General features: G+C 41.2%; 1 protein-coding gene across 1 annotated transcript in view; it reads left to right on the forward strand.

Annotated features, from left to right (window-relative positions):
• Window positions 1–14,140, forward strand: part of NEMP2 (nuclear envelope integral membrane protein 2) — a 75,344-nt gene that overhangs the window by 26,096 nt on the left and 35,108 nt on the right. The window contains exon 3 of the mRNA XM_077448670.1: window positions 3,624–3,852. Within this exon, the coding sequence (XP_077304796.1) occupies window positions 3,624–3,852 (229 nt within the window). The remainder of the gene's footprint in view (window positions 1–3,623; window positions 3,853–14,140) is intronic.

Here is a 14,140-nt window from a genome sequence, read left to right on the forward strand (position 1 = left end):
GCAGGTGTCATTGCTGTATGTCACGCTGCTGGTGATCGTCTCCTGCACCCTCTTCTTTGCCTACCCTGGTCCCTGACCTTCCCTCTCCTCCATTGCCTTCATGCGCTCCACAGTCCTGAATTGTCACAACAATTTCCCATATAAAAAAAGAATGCTTGTAGTTGTCGATCCTAGATTCACCTCATACATGTGTTATGTCATTGGCCATGTGGTGGGACTATGTTTGCACAGCTATTAATTATTTTGTGGCTGCAAATTTGACCTGTAGGTTTGCAAAGTTCGCCTCCCATTGAAGTCAATGGGGCCCGCCGCGAACGTTCCGGTTGGCGAACTATCGGCCGCGTTCGCGGTCCGCGTTCGTGAAACGTCCCGTCGGAAGTTCGTCCATCACTAATTAGTTAGACCGGAGGTGGAGGGATTGTCACGCTACTGTGGAAAAAAATTACTTACGCCAGTGCTAGTTTGAATTTAAAACGTATTTGTGTGAAGTTAAGTCATGGAAACGAACTAGTGTCGGGTGATTGTATATAGTGTATACCACATTTACCACTGACTAATGCAGAGTTGCAATGCAAGGAGATCAGCTAAAAGTAGTTGGATCTGTATGTGCGTTATAATTAATCGAAATTAGTCGATTAATTGATTTAAAAAAAACTATTAATCGAACACTAAAATTTTAATCAGTAACAGCCATAATAAAAGTATTATTGAACTAAAAGTACAGCTTATTCAGTAAATTAAATTTGCTTTTTAAAATCTTTTTTATTGCTTTTCTAATAAAAAAGGCTGTATATGGTAAAAATATTTTACCTATACTTGAGAACAGGTAGCCACCCCCATTTCCTTCCTAATAATTTAAAAGCTTCCGGCCAATATGCATTTTCAGGTATTGGCAATGCTGATCCAGAAGCATTTATTGCTCTTGCAAGAGCTTGAGGAATGTTCTAGATTTCCAGGTGTCATTTTCTCTATAACTGAATGGATTGTGTAATTTTGGGAGGCCGTGGTTTGTGACACTTTCCTTACTTGAAGATGCTGCTGGTGAAGAAATACTTTGTGGTGATTCAGAAGCAGCAGAAAGAGTGTTTCTGGAATGAGTACGCTGGAGGGAAGAGCTATTTGCACTTTCATTCTGGTCCTCATCATTTCATTCCATAAAGTATTCTTTAGGCTTCATGTACAATTGAGTTTAGGAGCTATTGGAGTTTTTTTTATTTATTTTTATACCAAAGCTGCTAAACTCAACACTATCCACGCCTATGTGTCAAAGTACACATGGGCTTTTACCAGAGTTTAGGAGCTGCTGCGGTTAGGGGAGCTTCAACCTCCCTCACCTGAACAGCGAAGAATCAAGTTCAGGAAAAGAACGATTTGACTGCTGGAAGACCCAAACCGCTGCAAAATCACACTGCATTTTCCTATGGCCTGCGGTCAAAGTAGGCTAGGTGTACATGAACCTTTAATGTCTTAAGGGCACCTCTTGCATGCCAGGATGTGTTTTGTCATCCTTGTAGCATTTGGAAATTTTTTTCTTCTCATGATATGTGCAAATTGCAGTTTTGGTCTCGCCATTTTACTGAGAGGAAGGAGAAGAAAAAACAATTTACTGATCAGACTATAGGGAACCGTTATACTGTGTTGGTGGAGAACATTAATATCATTCATTTAAGGGTGTGAAAATATGAACTCATTTTGTCAGACAAATTTGTCCTTACCTGTCAATTAAGGCCTGAGAGGACAGAAACTATCGTACTGTATCTCAACAATCACCCAACTGTAAGAGATACAGTTTGAAAACTACATTGAGACGTACAGTGTTACTTGAATTGTATTCCAGGATTTGCTTGTCTTCAGCTTGAATTGTATTCCAGGATTTGCTTGTCTTCAGCTTGAATTGTATTCCAGGATTTGCTTGTCTTCAGCTGGGAGAACTTTTAATAATTGAAGCCTTTACACAAAGTCTCAGAAATCTTTCATTAAGGTATAAATGTTATATAGCAGTGGTCATCAACCCTGTCCTCAGGGCCCACTAACGCCAGGTTTGCAAGATAACTGAAATACATCACAGGTGATATAATTTGCTGCTCAGTTATTTCAGTATTTAGTCTGCATCTCCCCAAGGTAATACATAAAACCTGGCCTGTTAGTGCGCCCTGAGGACAAGGTTGATGGCCACTGTTATATAGTTTGAATACCATGTCATAGATATTTTATTTATCATTGTAAAAGGAACATATTCCACAGATTTAGGAGATATTCCCCTCAGTTTTAGGAGATACAGGTTTAGGAGATATTCCCCTCAGTATGTGCCGCTGACTGCAGCGGCGCATGCGCACAAGGGGATTCTCGGCCTGAAAATCCGGCAGTGTCCGGCCGGCCGGAATGAAATCTCCCGTGCGCATGCGCGGGAGTGACGATATCGCGGCTTCGGCCACTCACAGCGCCGGAGCCGCGATACCCGGAAGAAACGCCGAGGGAGCATGTCGGCTCCCTTGGCGTGGATCGGGCCAGATGTCGGGCCTCGTTCTAAGGTAAGTATTTCATAATGAGCTAGTATGCGGTGCATACTAGCTCATTATGCCTTTTGCTTTGCAGGTGTAAAAAAAAAAAAAAAATAGCGGGTTTACTACCGCTTTAATGCATTCTGTGCATTAAGGTGAAAAATCTTCTCTAGTGCTGCAGCACCCCGGTTTACTTACCTGAACGCTGCCTTTCTTCGGATCTAGCTGGTGTCTCGTGTCCTGATTGGATAGATTGATAGCAGCGCAGCCATTGGCTTCCGCTGCTGTGAATCAAATATAATGATGCGGGGGCCGAGTCCTGATTTGTTTGAATACACGCAAAAGCTGGACACAGGAGCGTGCTCGCAGGGACCCCAGAAGAGATAGATCTGGGCCATTCTGTGCAAAATGAAAACTGCACAGTGGAGGTAAGTATGACATGTTTGTTATGTAAAAAAAAAAAATAGGGTTTACAACCCCTTTACCAGGTGTCTTCAAACATGAACACAGTACAGATAACTAAATAATCCATAGAATGAAATGGTAAATGGTAATATTATATCATGAGTAGAAATGTAGGGGAGTATAAACTCCCACCTGATGCACGTGGCAGAGGTAGTTATAACACAATAGATTACAAAGAAGGGTAAGGACCGTGGAGAGGGCCTCAGAGGAATATCACATGTACCACAGGCCCTAACCACGTCTTGGGTAACATCTGAAGAGAGACATGAAGGATATCTAAAGGTAAAGGTAAGAAGAGCAAAAAATGTCTATCAAGCCACCAGAAGAAGAATCGCAAAGAGGGGGGAGAGAAGGATGCAGTCTGCTCACCATCAGGGCAGAGGAATAACCAGGGATGGCAATTGGTTCCACAACCTTGAGGTTCCAGGAGCCTGGGATAGAAGTCTGGAGGGAGGAAATGATCCACGCATGGTTGCCAAATTTTTGGTGCTGTGGGATCTTCTCTAAGATGGTCGCCTCAATATTACTTATAGAATATTTCATTTTATAGTCATTTTATAATTCTATAGTTCAATAGTCATTTTAGAATTCTCAGCATTTTTAATGGTGTGCAGTAAAACATGCTTATTCAACTTTACATTTTTTTTTGTTTTCCAGATTCAAGTAGAGAGCCAAGAAACCATTTCTATTTCACCCCGGCTAAAAAAAATAAACTGTGTTTATCCCGATCATATTATGGTTTATTTGACATGCATCCTACATTACCTATGGAAACCAGAAGATTCTAAGCGTGTGAACTTTCATGTCCGCCATCTAGATCAAGACTTTTGCTTTGATGTAAAAAGTGGTAATGTGACACAGTACAGGGTGTCATTTACAAACATCTGTGAGTATTGGGGTTATTTCCTTAATTTATATATGTATATATATAAATATGTATGAAAGATTGCTGAATGAGTCTTACTGAGGAAAAAACATTTATTATAGACGGATGTTTGTAGACAAATATTTGCATTTTAGAAACTGCATTTTCCAATATACAATGTATGGCTTTTTTCCGCAGTCTGAATAACTAGAACTATGAAGATTAACATTGAGTTGTTAAAAATTAAGATGCAGTCATATGAAAGAAATAATAATTAAAGTGGAGCTTCACCCAAATAGGGGGGAAGTTCTACTTTAAGGCCTCCTCCCATGGCTCCTGATTTGTGAAATGGAACTTTCGGGAGGGGGGGGGGGGAGTGGGTACCTGATTTTGACAGGCATTCGCTCCAATCGCCTTAGGCAATCAGAAGCAAAAGTTCTCCTAGCCGCTGAAAAATGGTTGAGGCACCAGTGGAGAGTGGCAGGATTGTATGGGTAAGAAAAAAACGTTTGTTTGTTTTTTTGGTTTGGACACTGGAATCCTGCCAGTGGTAGCAGATCTATTAACCAATTGTGCAGCTGCTGGAGGAGTAGTAACAATACTGAAAAGTGGTGGGAAAGTGATTGCAGAGGCAGATTTCTTAGGGGTTGCCAAGGACAATGGATGTTGCAGCTCTAGCTACTATGGGTAAGAAAAGAAAGTGTTTCTTGGTGTCTAGAGGCAGGACTAAACTGGTATGAATTGGCTGAAGCTGATAGTATCTTTGACGAGGCTTGGAGTAAAGGCTGAACAAAGTTTAGTTTACATTTCCCCTGCTTGATTAAAGTGGGCACAGCTGTAATACATCTACATATCTAATAGTACCTGTGAACAAGCAGTGTGGTGCGCAAAGAAGTAAGCTTCCAGCAACCATACCACTCAACCTGAGGCACACTAAAGGGGGAATGGAAATCCTCGTGGCCATGAGATGTAGCAGGCAAAGCTTATTCAGAACAAATCTGAACCAAAGGCTGTATTCCTCTTAGTGAAAATCTGCCGTGATTAACTAAGGTATGCTCCACCTAAATGCATTCTAATAGTCTTTTTCATTAGGACCATCCCACAAAATCTGTCTGCAAATTCCACACAACAAATAGCTTTTACTAGATACAACTTTACTTGAAAGGATCGAAAATACTAAGAGCAGATACCTCCCAGTTCCAAGTGCAGCTGATATGACTGTTAGTGGGCTTCAGGGCCAATTCAAATTGACTTGTGCTAAAGCACCGGTAGGTGGCATTGATGGGCACTGATCGGTTACACTGATAGGCATCACTTCTAGGTGGCAATGATTAGCACCACTGGTGGGCATTGATAGGTGGCACTGGTGGGCATAAAATACATGTATATTTCCATCCATTTTAGTCACATTTTAATGCATGCTGATATCGGTTGACATACATTTTAGTGCAGCATTATGGTATGAACAGGACACATTGTAAATTTGTTTCTCAGATGTTCTTCCATTGATATGTGTTTTTACAGCTGCACTAAAACACACTGATGTGAATTGGAGCTCATAAAGCCTAAAAAAAAGAAAATTAATGTAGCCATCACATCTAAGAAATGGTAACTTGCAATATACTATTTGCTTTTGTATTTAATACCACTTCAAAGTACAACTAAAGACAAACCTTTTTTCGTGTACTTGGATTAGAACCCCTGTGAGTTTTTATTGCTGTTTGTGCCCCCATTATTGAAAGTTAAAAAAAATCCCACATTTTGGGTTGTCCCCAGAAAAGTAATAGAGGGGAAATCTTTCAATGTGGACACTTGCTTTTGGTTAGCTGGGATTCCCTTAATTTGCAAGGAATTCATGTCACTTCCTGTTTTGGCTAGGAGAGAAGAAGTGAGCGGAATTGGGACACGGATGGCAAAAAATTAACTGACAGAGGGGCTATGACCTTCCCCTATTCTATCCAAAATAAAATTAAGTTTGTCCTCTAGCTCTACTTTAAATGAATTGTATTGCTCAGAAACACATTAAGATCCCATGTACACTGCTGCTGGTAAACGGACATTTAGGAGCAGTTGGGCATTTTTTTCAACTGCTCCTGAACTCTCCTCTGTTGTCTTATCAGTACATGTACACAGGTTTGTTTTTATAGTCATTTCTAGGCAGTTGCGTTTAGAAGCTTTTTTTGGAACCCAAAAACAAATGCGTTCAGACTCTGTGTTTAGAGGCATTTCAAATGATAAAGGCGGCAACTCGCATTTAGCTGTGTTTTCGTTTACAGGCATTTTTCCATTTTTGGCTATTTTGAAAACAAAAAATAATATTTTTTTTTCAAACGCTTCTAGACGCAGACGCGGCTAAACTGACACTTTTAGACGCTGGTTTCTAGCTGTCAAGTTAAATTGTTCAGGAGAGGTTGAACAACATCCCGTATACATGAAGCCTAACACATGAACATTATAACAGATGTTGCACAGAGTAAGAAGATATTCAACATGTCAATCCTTAAAACTATATGTGCTTGTACCCGAAATTGTCCATTGGTGACACTTGACGCTTTAACCACTTAAGGACCGCCGCATGCCAATGTACATCATCACAATGGCATGTACAGGCACAAGCACGTACATGTACGTGCTTGTCTTCCAGCGGGTGGGGGGTCCGATCGGACCCCCTCCCGCTGGATGCGGCGGTGCGTTTCGCTGCAGGAGCGATCCGGGATGAGGGGATGGCCGTTGGTTTCTGGCCACCCCCTCTCGATCGCTCCTGGCGAATGAGAAGCTTCCTTCCACTGTGTATAGTAAACACAGGCAGGGAGGAAGTGATGTCATTCTCCTCGGGGCGGTCTTTTTGACCGGACTACGAGGAGAGGACACAGTAAGTGTGCACCAGCACTACACTAACACATAGGCACACACAGGCATACAACCCCCCCCCCCCCCCAGTCACAGTGTCACTGATTGCAGTGATCATTTATTTACTGATCACTGCATTCAGTGTCAGTTGTGACAGTAAAAACTGTCAGGGCAGTTAGTGTTAGGTCCAGGGTAGCCCCCTACCACCCCCCAATAAAGGTTTAACCCCCCTGATTGCCCCTAGTTAACCCTTTCACCCCCTTTTGCCAGTGTCACTAAGCGATCATTTTTCTGATCGCTGCATTAGTGTCGCTAGGTAGCTAGTTATTTTTTTAGGTTCACCGCCAGGTTTTTATAGCGCTAGGTACCCCCATATACTACCAAATAATGGTTTTAACCCCCTGATTGCCCCTAGTTAACCCTTTCACCAGCGATCACAGTATAAGTGTCACTGGTGAAGCTGGTTAGCCAGTTAGTTATTTAGGTTCCCCGTCAGGTTTTTATATAGCGCCAGGGACCCCCATATACCATCTAATAAAAATTTGAACCCCCTGATTGCCCCTAGTTAACCCTTTCACCAGTGATCACCGTATAAGTGTTACGGGTGACTCTGGTTAGTTTGCTTTTTATAGCATCAGGGCACCCACCATTTATTACCCAATAAAGGTTTAACCCCCTGATCACCCGGCGGGTGATATCAATTAGGTTTTAGGGTCAGGGTCTGCGTCTCCCCAGGCAGCGCTAGGTTAGTGCCAGTACCGCTAACACCCACGCGCAAAGCATAAACCTCCCGTAGTGGTATAGAATCTGAACAGATTAATATCTGATCTGATCAGATCTATACTAGCGTCCCCAGCAGTTTAGGGTTCCAAAAAAACGCATTATTAGCAGGATCAGCCCAGATACCTGCTAGTACCTGCGTTTTGCCCCTCTGCCCAGCCCACCCAAGTGCAGTATCGATCGATTGCTGTCACTTACAAAACACTAAACACATAACTGCAGCGATCGCAGAGTCAGGCCTGATCCCTGCGATCGCTAACAGTTTTTTTTGGTATCGTTTTATATTTAAATCCGGAAGGCAGTGCTTGGTTAGGCTCCCAAAAAGTCCCCCACATGTGGTATCCCCGTACTCGGGAGAAGCAGCAGAATTTATTTTGGGGTGTAATTTGACTTATGCCCATAGCATGTGTGAGCAATATATCATTTAGTGACAACTTTGTGCAAAAAAAATAAAAATTGTAATATTTCTGCAACTTGTGGCAAAATATAAAATATTTAATGGACTCAACATGCCTCTCAGTAGATAGCTTGGGGTGTCTACTTTCCAAAATGGGGTCATTTGGGGGGGGGGGTTTCGTGCTATTTTGGCATTTTATGGCCTTCGAAACTGTGATAGGTAGTGAGGAGTGAAATCAAAAATTTGTACCCTTAGAAACCCTGAAGGCAGTGATTGATTTTCGGGGTGCCGTACGCAGCTAGACTCCCAAAAAGTCCCACATATGTGGTATCCTCGTACTCAGGAGAAGCAGCAGAATATATTTTGGGGTGCAATTCCACATATAACTATGGCATGTGTGAGCAATATATCATTTAGTGACAAATTTTTGTAAACTTTTTTTTTTTGTGTGTCATTATTCAATCACTTGGGACAAAAAAAAAATATTCAATGGGCTCAACATGCCCCTTAGCAATTTCCTTGGGGTGTCTACTTTCCAAAATGGGGTCATTTGGGGGGGTTTTGTGTTATTTTGGCATTTTATGGCCTTCGAAACTGTGATAGGTAGTGAGGAGTGAAATCAAAAATTTGCACCCTTAGAAATCCTGAAGGCAGTGATTGGTTTTCGGGGTGCCGTACGTGGCTAGACTCCCAAAAAGTCCCACATATGTGGTATTCCCGTACTCAGGAGAAGCAGCAGAATATATTTTGGTCATTTGGGGGGGGTTTGTACTGCCCTGCCATTTTAGCACCTCAAGAAATGAGATAGGCAGTCGTAAATTAAAAGCTGTGTAAATTCCAGAAAATGTACTCTAGATTGTAGACGCTATAACTTTTGCGCAAACCAATAAATATACGCTTATTGACATTTTTTTTTACTAAAGACATGTGGCTGAATAAATTTTGCCCTAAATGTATGACTAAAATTGAGTTTATTCGATTTTTCTTATAACAAAAAGTAGAAAATATCGTTTTTTTTCTCAAAATTTTCGGTCTTTTTCCATTTATAGCGCAAAAAATTTAAATCGCAGAGGCAATCAAATACCATCAAAAGAAAGCTCTATTTGTGGGAAGAAAAGGACGCAAATTTCGTTTGGGTACAACATTGCATGACTGCGCAATTACCAGTTAAACAGTGCAGTGAGAAATTGTAAAAAGACCTCTGGTCCTTAGGCTGAAAATTGGTCCGGGGCTGAAGTGGTTAAGGCCTCATTTACACCATTGTGCGGAGAGATCAGTTTTTCTGCACTAGTTCTGCAAGAGCTCAAAGAAAAAAATTGTTCACTATGTGTCCTGTTAACACCACAACGTGCAGATTTTCTTTTTTTTTTTTGCAGGAATCTGAAACATGCATGCAGTTTTCTGCAGTGGGAAAAAAGATAAGAAATCAACGCTGGTGTGAATAGGGCACATAGAGATGCGCATGAAATCTAATGTCAACATGCATAAAAACTCACTGAAATGTGCATGAAAACTGATGTCTCTGCTAGTGAAATCTGCAGAGTTCTCCCATCAGTTTTCATGCACGTATGGAGTGAACGAGCCCTTAAAGTTCTTGCATGTCATCAGTTTACAGCTAACTGTGAATAACAGTCCTAGTATTATTGTGCTCATTCTAGAGTGTGTGCGTGATATGTAACTTGTAGTGAAATCATTTTAAGCCCTCGTTCACATGGAATGCGGCTCTGAAATTGTGCAACTTCATGTAAAATATCACAATTTCAAAGCCACATCTCAGTGCGACTTCAGGTGCGAAGTGCTTTGTGACCTTTATTCTTCTTTCTTCTCCTCCTCAAACTGGTTAGTTTTCAGATGTGGAGGTGAAGCATCACACTAAACAAAGAATGTTGCTATAAAAGCCAATGGAATGAATTTTATATAGTGTTTGTTTTAGAAGAAGCACATTAGAGAGCACTATCAAGAGCACTGGACACTTTTTGTTGGTTGACTTTGTTGGGAATTGTGTTAGTTGTGTGGTAGAGAGCTGTGTATATACACAAACATGGAAAATAAACATTTCAGACCACAAGGGGAGCCTTCCTCAGGCATGTGATAAACCATGCAAACATATAAAGAAATTTAGCAATAGGAAAGAGGACCTCCGAGTGCCACTGACCCCTTTTTGCCTCTAAAATATGTAAATAATAGACGTATTTGCAAATATTCTAATGTTATGCCGTGTTTTACAACGAAAGTATAATAAATAGACACCCACACTTACTATGTGTGATAGAAAATAGAATACATACTGTGGTCACTGACAAACAGGTTTAACTGGTTTAAGCAACAGCTTGTGCTTTGAGTAAGTGCACATACATGTTAGCAATGCAGGCTAATAAATGTGAGTGGACTTGAGCACCAATTGAACTTGTGTGAATGCATATTAGCATTGGTATCACAGGACTGTCAATTGTACTCCTCTAGAGAGGGTATAGTATATCAATATATTCATGCCATATGATCTGTCTAACGCTCCTAAATAGCATAAAACAGGGATAAATGTAGAGAATAAGGTAAAGGACAAAAAAATAATAAACAAATTAGGAAAAAAGAACTAATAAATCACTGTAGACATAACTGTGTCTAACTTGGCTCATTGTAAATAAGTTACATAGTCAAGTTGAAAAAAGACACAAGTCAATTTAGTTCAACGAAAAAAGGATACACAATTATTCACCCACAATCGATGCAGAGGAAGGTGAAAAACCCCGAGAGGGAATCGGATTTCCCTGGATGAACTTTACCTATAATTGTTAGTACCCAGTTAGATTATGTGCATTTAGGAAAGATCCCATCCCAGGCCTTTTTAAAGTGGTTGTAAACCCTTACAAACCACTTTGACCTACAGGTAAGCCTAGATTAAGGCTTACATGTAGGTCCAAGAAATATCTCCTAAACCTATACGGTTTAGGAGATGTTTACCTGAAGACAGCGGCGCGCAGGCGCACTGGGCAGGCCGCAGATCGCGGCGATAAGCCGCGAGTGTCGGCTCCCGTGCGCATGCGCGAGAGTGACGTCATCGCGGCTCCGGCGAATCACAGCGCAGGAGCAGCGAGACCCGGAAGTTGCTCCGGGATACATGGCAGCGGCGAAGAGGAAGACGGAGGACCGCTTCAGAGGCTTCGTTCTCAGGTAAGTTATTCATAATGAGCTAGTATGCTATGCATACTAGCTCATTATGCCTTTGCCTTGCAGGGTGTGTTTTTTATTTTTTTGCCTTTACTTCATCTTTAAAGCAATCTACTAAGCTTGCCAGAACCACCTCTGGAGGGAGTCTATTCCACATTTTCACAGCTTTTACTTTTTTCCTCTAGACGTAAAGAGTGCCCCCTTGTCCTCTGTGATGACCTTAAAGTGAATAACTCAACACCAAGTTCACTATATGGACCACTTATGTATTTGTACATGTTGATCATATCCCCCTTAATCTCCTCTTCTCAAGAGGGACTAGATTCAGTTCCTCTAATCTTTCCTGATAGCTGACCTCCTCCATGCCCGTTATCGATTCAGTTGCCCTTCTCTATACTTTCTCCAGTTCCTCAATATCCTTTTTGAGAACTGGTGCCCAAAACTGAACTGCATATTCCAGATGTGGTCTTACTAATTTGTACAGGGGCAAAATGATATCTCTCTCTCTGGAGTCCATACCTATCTTAATACAAGAAAGGCCTGCTTGTTTTTGGAAACTACAGCTTGGCGTTGCATGCTATTATTGAGCTTGTGATCTACCAAAACCCTCAGATCCTTCTCCACTATTGATTCCCCCAGTTGTACTCCCCCCCTAGTATGTATGATGCATGCATATTCTTGGCCCCCAAGTATATAACTTTACATTTATCAACATTAAACCTCATTTGCCAATTAATTGCCAAATTAGAATTATTAGAGTGCATTGAGGTTGGCTTGTAAATTGGAGACATCCTGTAAGGACGTTATTCCACTGCATAGCTTAGTGTCATCTGCAAAGACAGAAATGTTACTTTTAATTGCAGACCCTATATCATTTATAAAGTATTTAAAAAGTAAGGGTCCCAGCACTGAACCTTGGGGTACACCACTGATAACCTTAGACCATTCAGAGTAAGAGTCGTTGGCCTCTACTCTCTGAATTCTGTCTCTTAGCCAGTTTTTTTTTTATCCATTTCCAACTTGATCTTTCCAAGCCTGCAGACTTTACCTTATACATGAGCCGTGTGTGGGGAACTGTGTCAAATGCTTTTGTAAAATCCAGGTATACCACATCCACAACCATCCCTCTGTCCAAGACCTCTTGTTCTCTGTAATACCCATATTCTGTCCGAGTACATAGTGCATCCTAATTACATGCATGTTTATTAGACTCATATTGTGTGTATATATAGATTTGACCTCATATTTGTAAATATATACTGTACATTTTTTACTCATTTTGGATTGCGGGCTTTTTATTACTTTTATTTTTTTGTATGTATTTTAACAAAACCGAACCTCCACAAGGGGAAAAAGCAGACAGACACTTGGGTACAAATTCCTTTAAAAGGGTAACCAACATAGCGAAGAGTAGGGTTGCACCAATACCACTTTTTTTAAGACTGAGTACAAATACCGATACTTTTTTTCCAAGTACTCGCCGATACCGATTTACAATACTTTTTTTTTTTTTTTTTGTCACGTGACGGTGGCACTAGTATGCAGCACTGATGACGCGTGGACTGTCAGCAGTATTTTTATTTTTTTACAATTTTATTTTTTACAATTTTTTTGTGTACGATGTCAGTGTTTTTTTGTCTTTTTTTTATTTTATTATTATTGTTACAATTTAACCTTTTACATATTTATTACAATACTTTATTTTTATTTATTTTTTATCAGCCCTGTGGGGGGGCTTTGGTGAGATCTCAGGGGTCTGTTAAGACCCCTGACATCTCCCTTTTGAGACACAAAAAGGGACTGGGGACAGAGATTCCCCTGTCCCTTTTCTCAGCAGCCTTAGCTGCACTGGAGATGAATGGACAGGAGACAGAGGCTCCTCTCCATTCATAAACTGAAGTATCATAAACAGTTTACAATGCTCAGTTATGAACTGACAGTCAGTAATCAATGACTGTTCATTTGGAATAGGAAGGAGCCAACAGATTTACTGGCTCCTTCCTCCATCCTGAAAGATTGACACAGGGGGGACAGGAGCGGAGGACATGGAGTGGGGACTGGAGGAGCCTGGAAGAGGACACAGAGGGGGACTGGAGCAGTATACAGGGACAGTCGGGGTGATCAGTGTGGTGGTGGGGGAAGCTACAAGTACCATTCCCCCCCTGTATAGATTTCAATAAAACAGCTGGAAGCTGTGGAGGGGAGAGGAGGAGAAGCGGCTGTCAGCTACTTTATTGAAATCTATACAAGGGAGATCGGTGCTTGTAACTCTCCCCACTGCCGCACCAATCACCCCCCTGACTGTCCAGGTATCGGATAAAGCATTGGAGCATTTGCCCGAGTACCCCCAAACTTGCACTGAAATGTGGGTTTGAATTGTGCGAGTTTACCTGAACTCGTACGATTTCAAGCCTGCCCTCAGTGTGCAAGAGAGCTAAAGCCTATTCACACCTGAGTAACTTGTAGCTCCCAAAATGCTCAGCTTTCAGCTTCCAATGTGTTTCAAAGATGACTGTTCACATATGGCTCCTCAAGCTCCAAAAGCTACATGCACTACTTTTAAAGCAGATTTGTATATTTGTTCCAGAGAGTGCCTGAAAACACTTATCTTAGGCATGTTGAGTCATTGAACTAGCTTGGTCTTCCTAGTGCTTTCCCTTGGCTAAAACAAAACCACTTGTGTAAAGCTCTTTTAGATTGATCTAAGAAGCAGGGCCCTCTGACAACTCCTGTATTGAATTGCATTGTAACTGCACTGTCTGCCGTCATGTTGTAAAGTGCTGCACAAACTGTGGGTGTAAATCATGTATATTAATAATTTACAAAAAATAAATAAATGTAAGACCCACTCAAGGCATATTTTAGCAGGTCTGAATTGGAGGCAAATGGGGAAAAAAAGATCTGCATATCTGAACCGGAAGGGGCTTTCCTTCCTATATTCATGTCAGTTGTGATGATGCAATGGTTAGAGTGGGCACAGTATGGCTGAATCCCTGTGATCATAAAGCAGGGTGTACATGACAAATAGAGAGGAGAGTTTATTTTAGGAAATTTGGTATTGGTCATAAAGCAGCTTTAGAAATGGAGAAAAATGTGTAATCTGTCGTATCTAGA

This window comes from Lithobates pipiens, unplaced genomic scaffold, assembly GCF_037356315.1.
Source record: "Lithobates pipiens isolate NorthernLeopardFrog02 unplaced genomic scaffold, aLitPip1_a1.2 Scaffold_22, whole genome shotgun sequence".
NCBI lineage: Eukaryota > Metazoa > Chordata > Amphibia > Anura > Ranidae > Lithobates > Lithobates pipiens.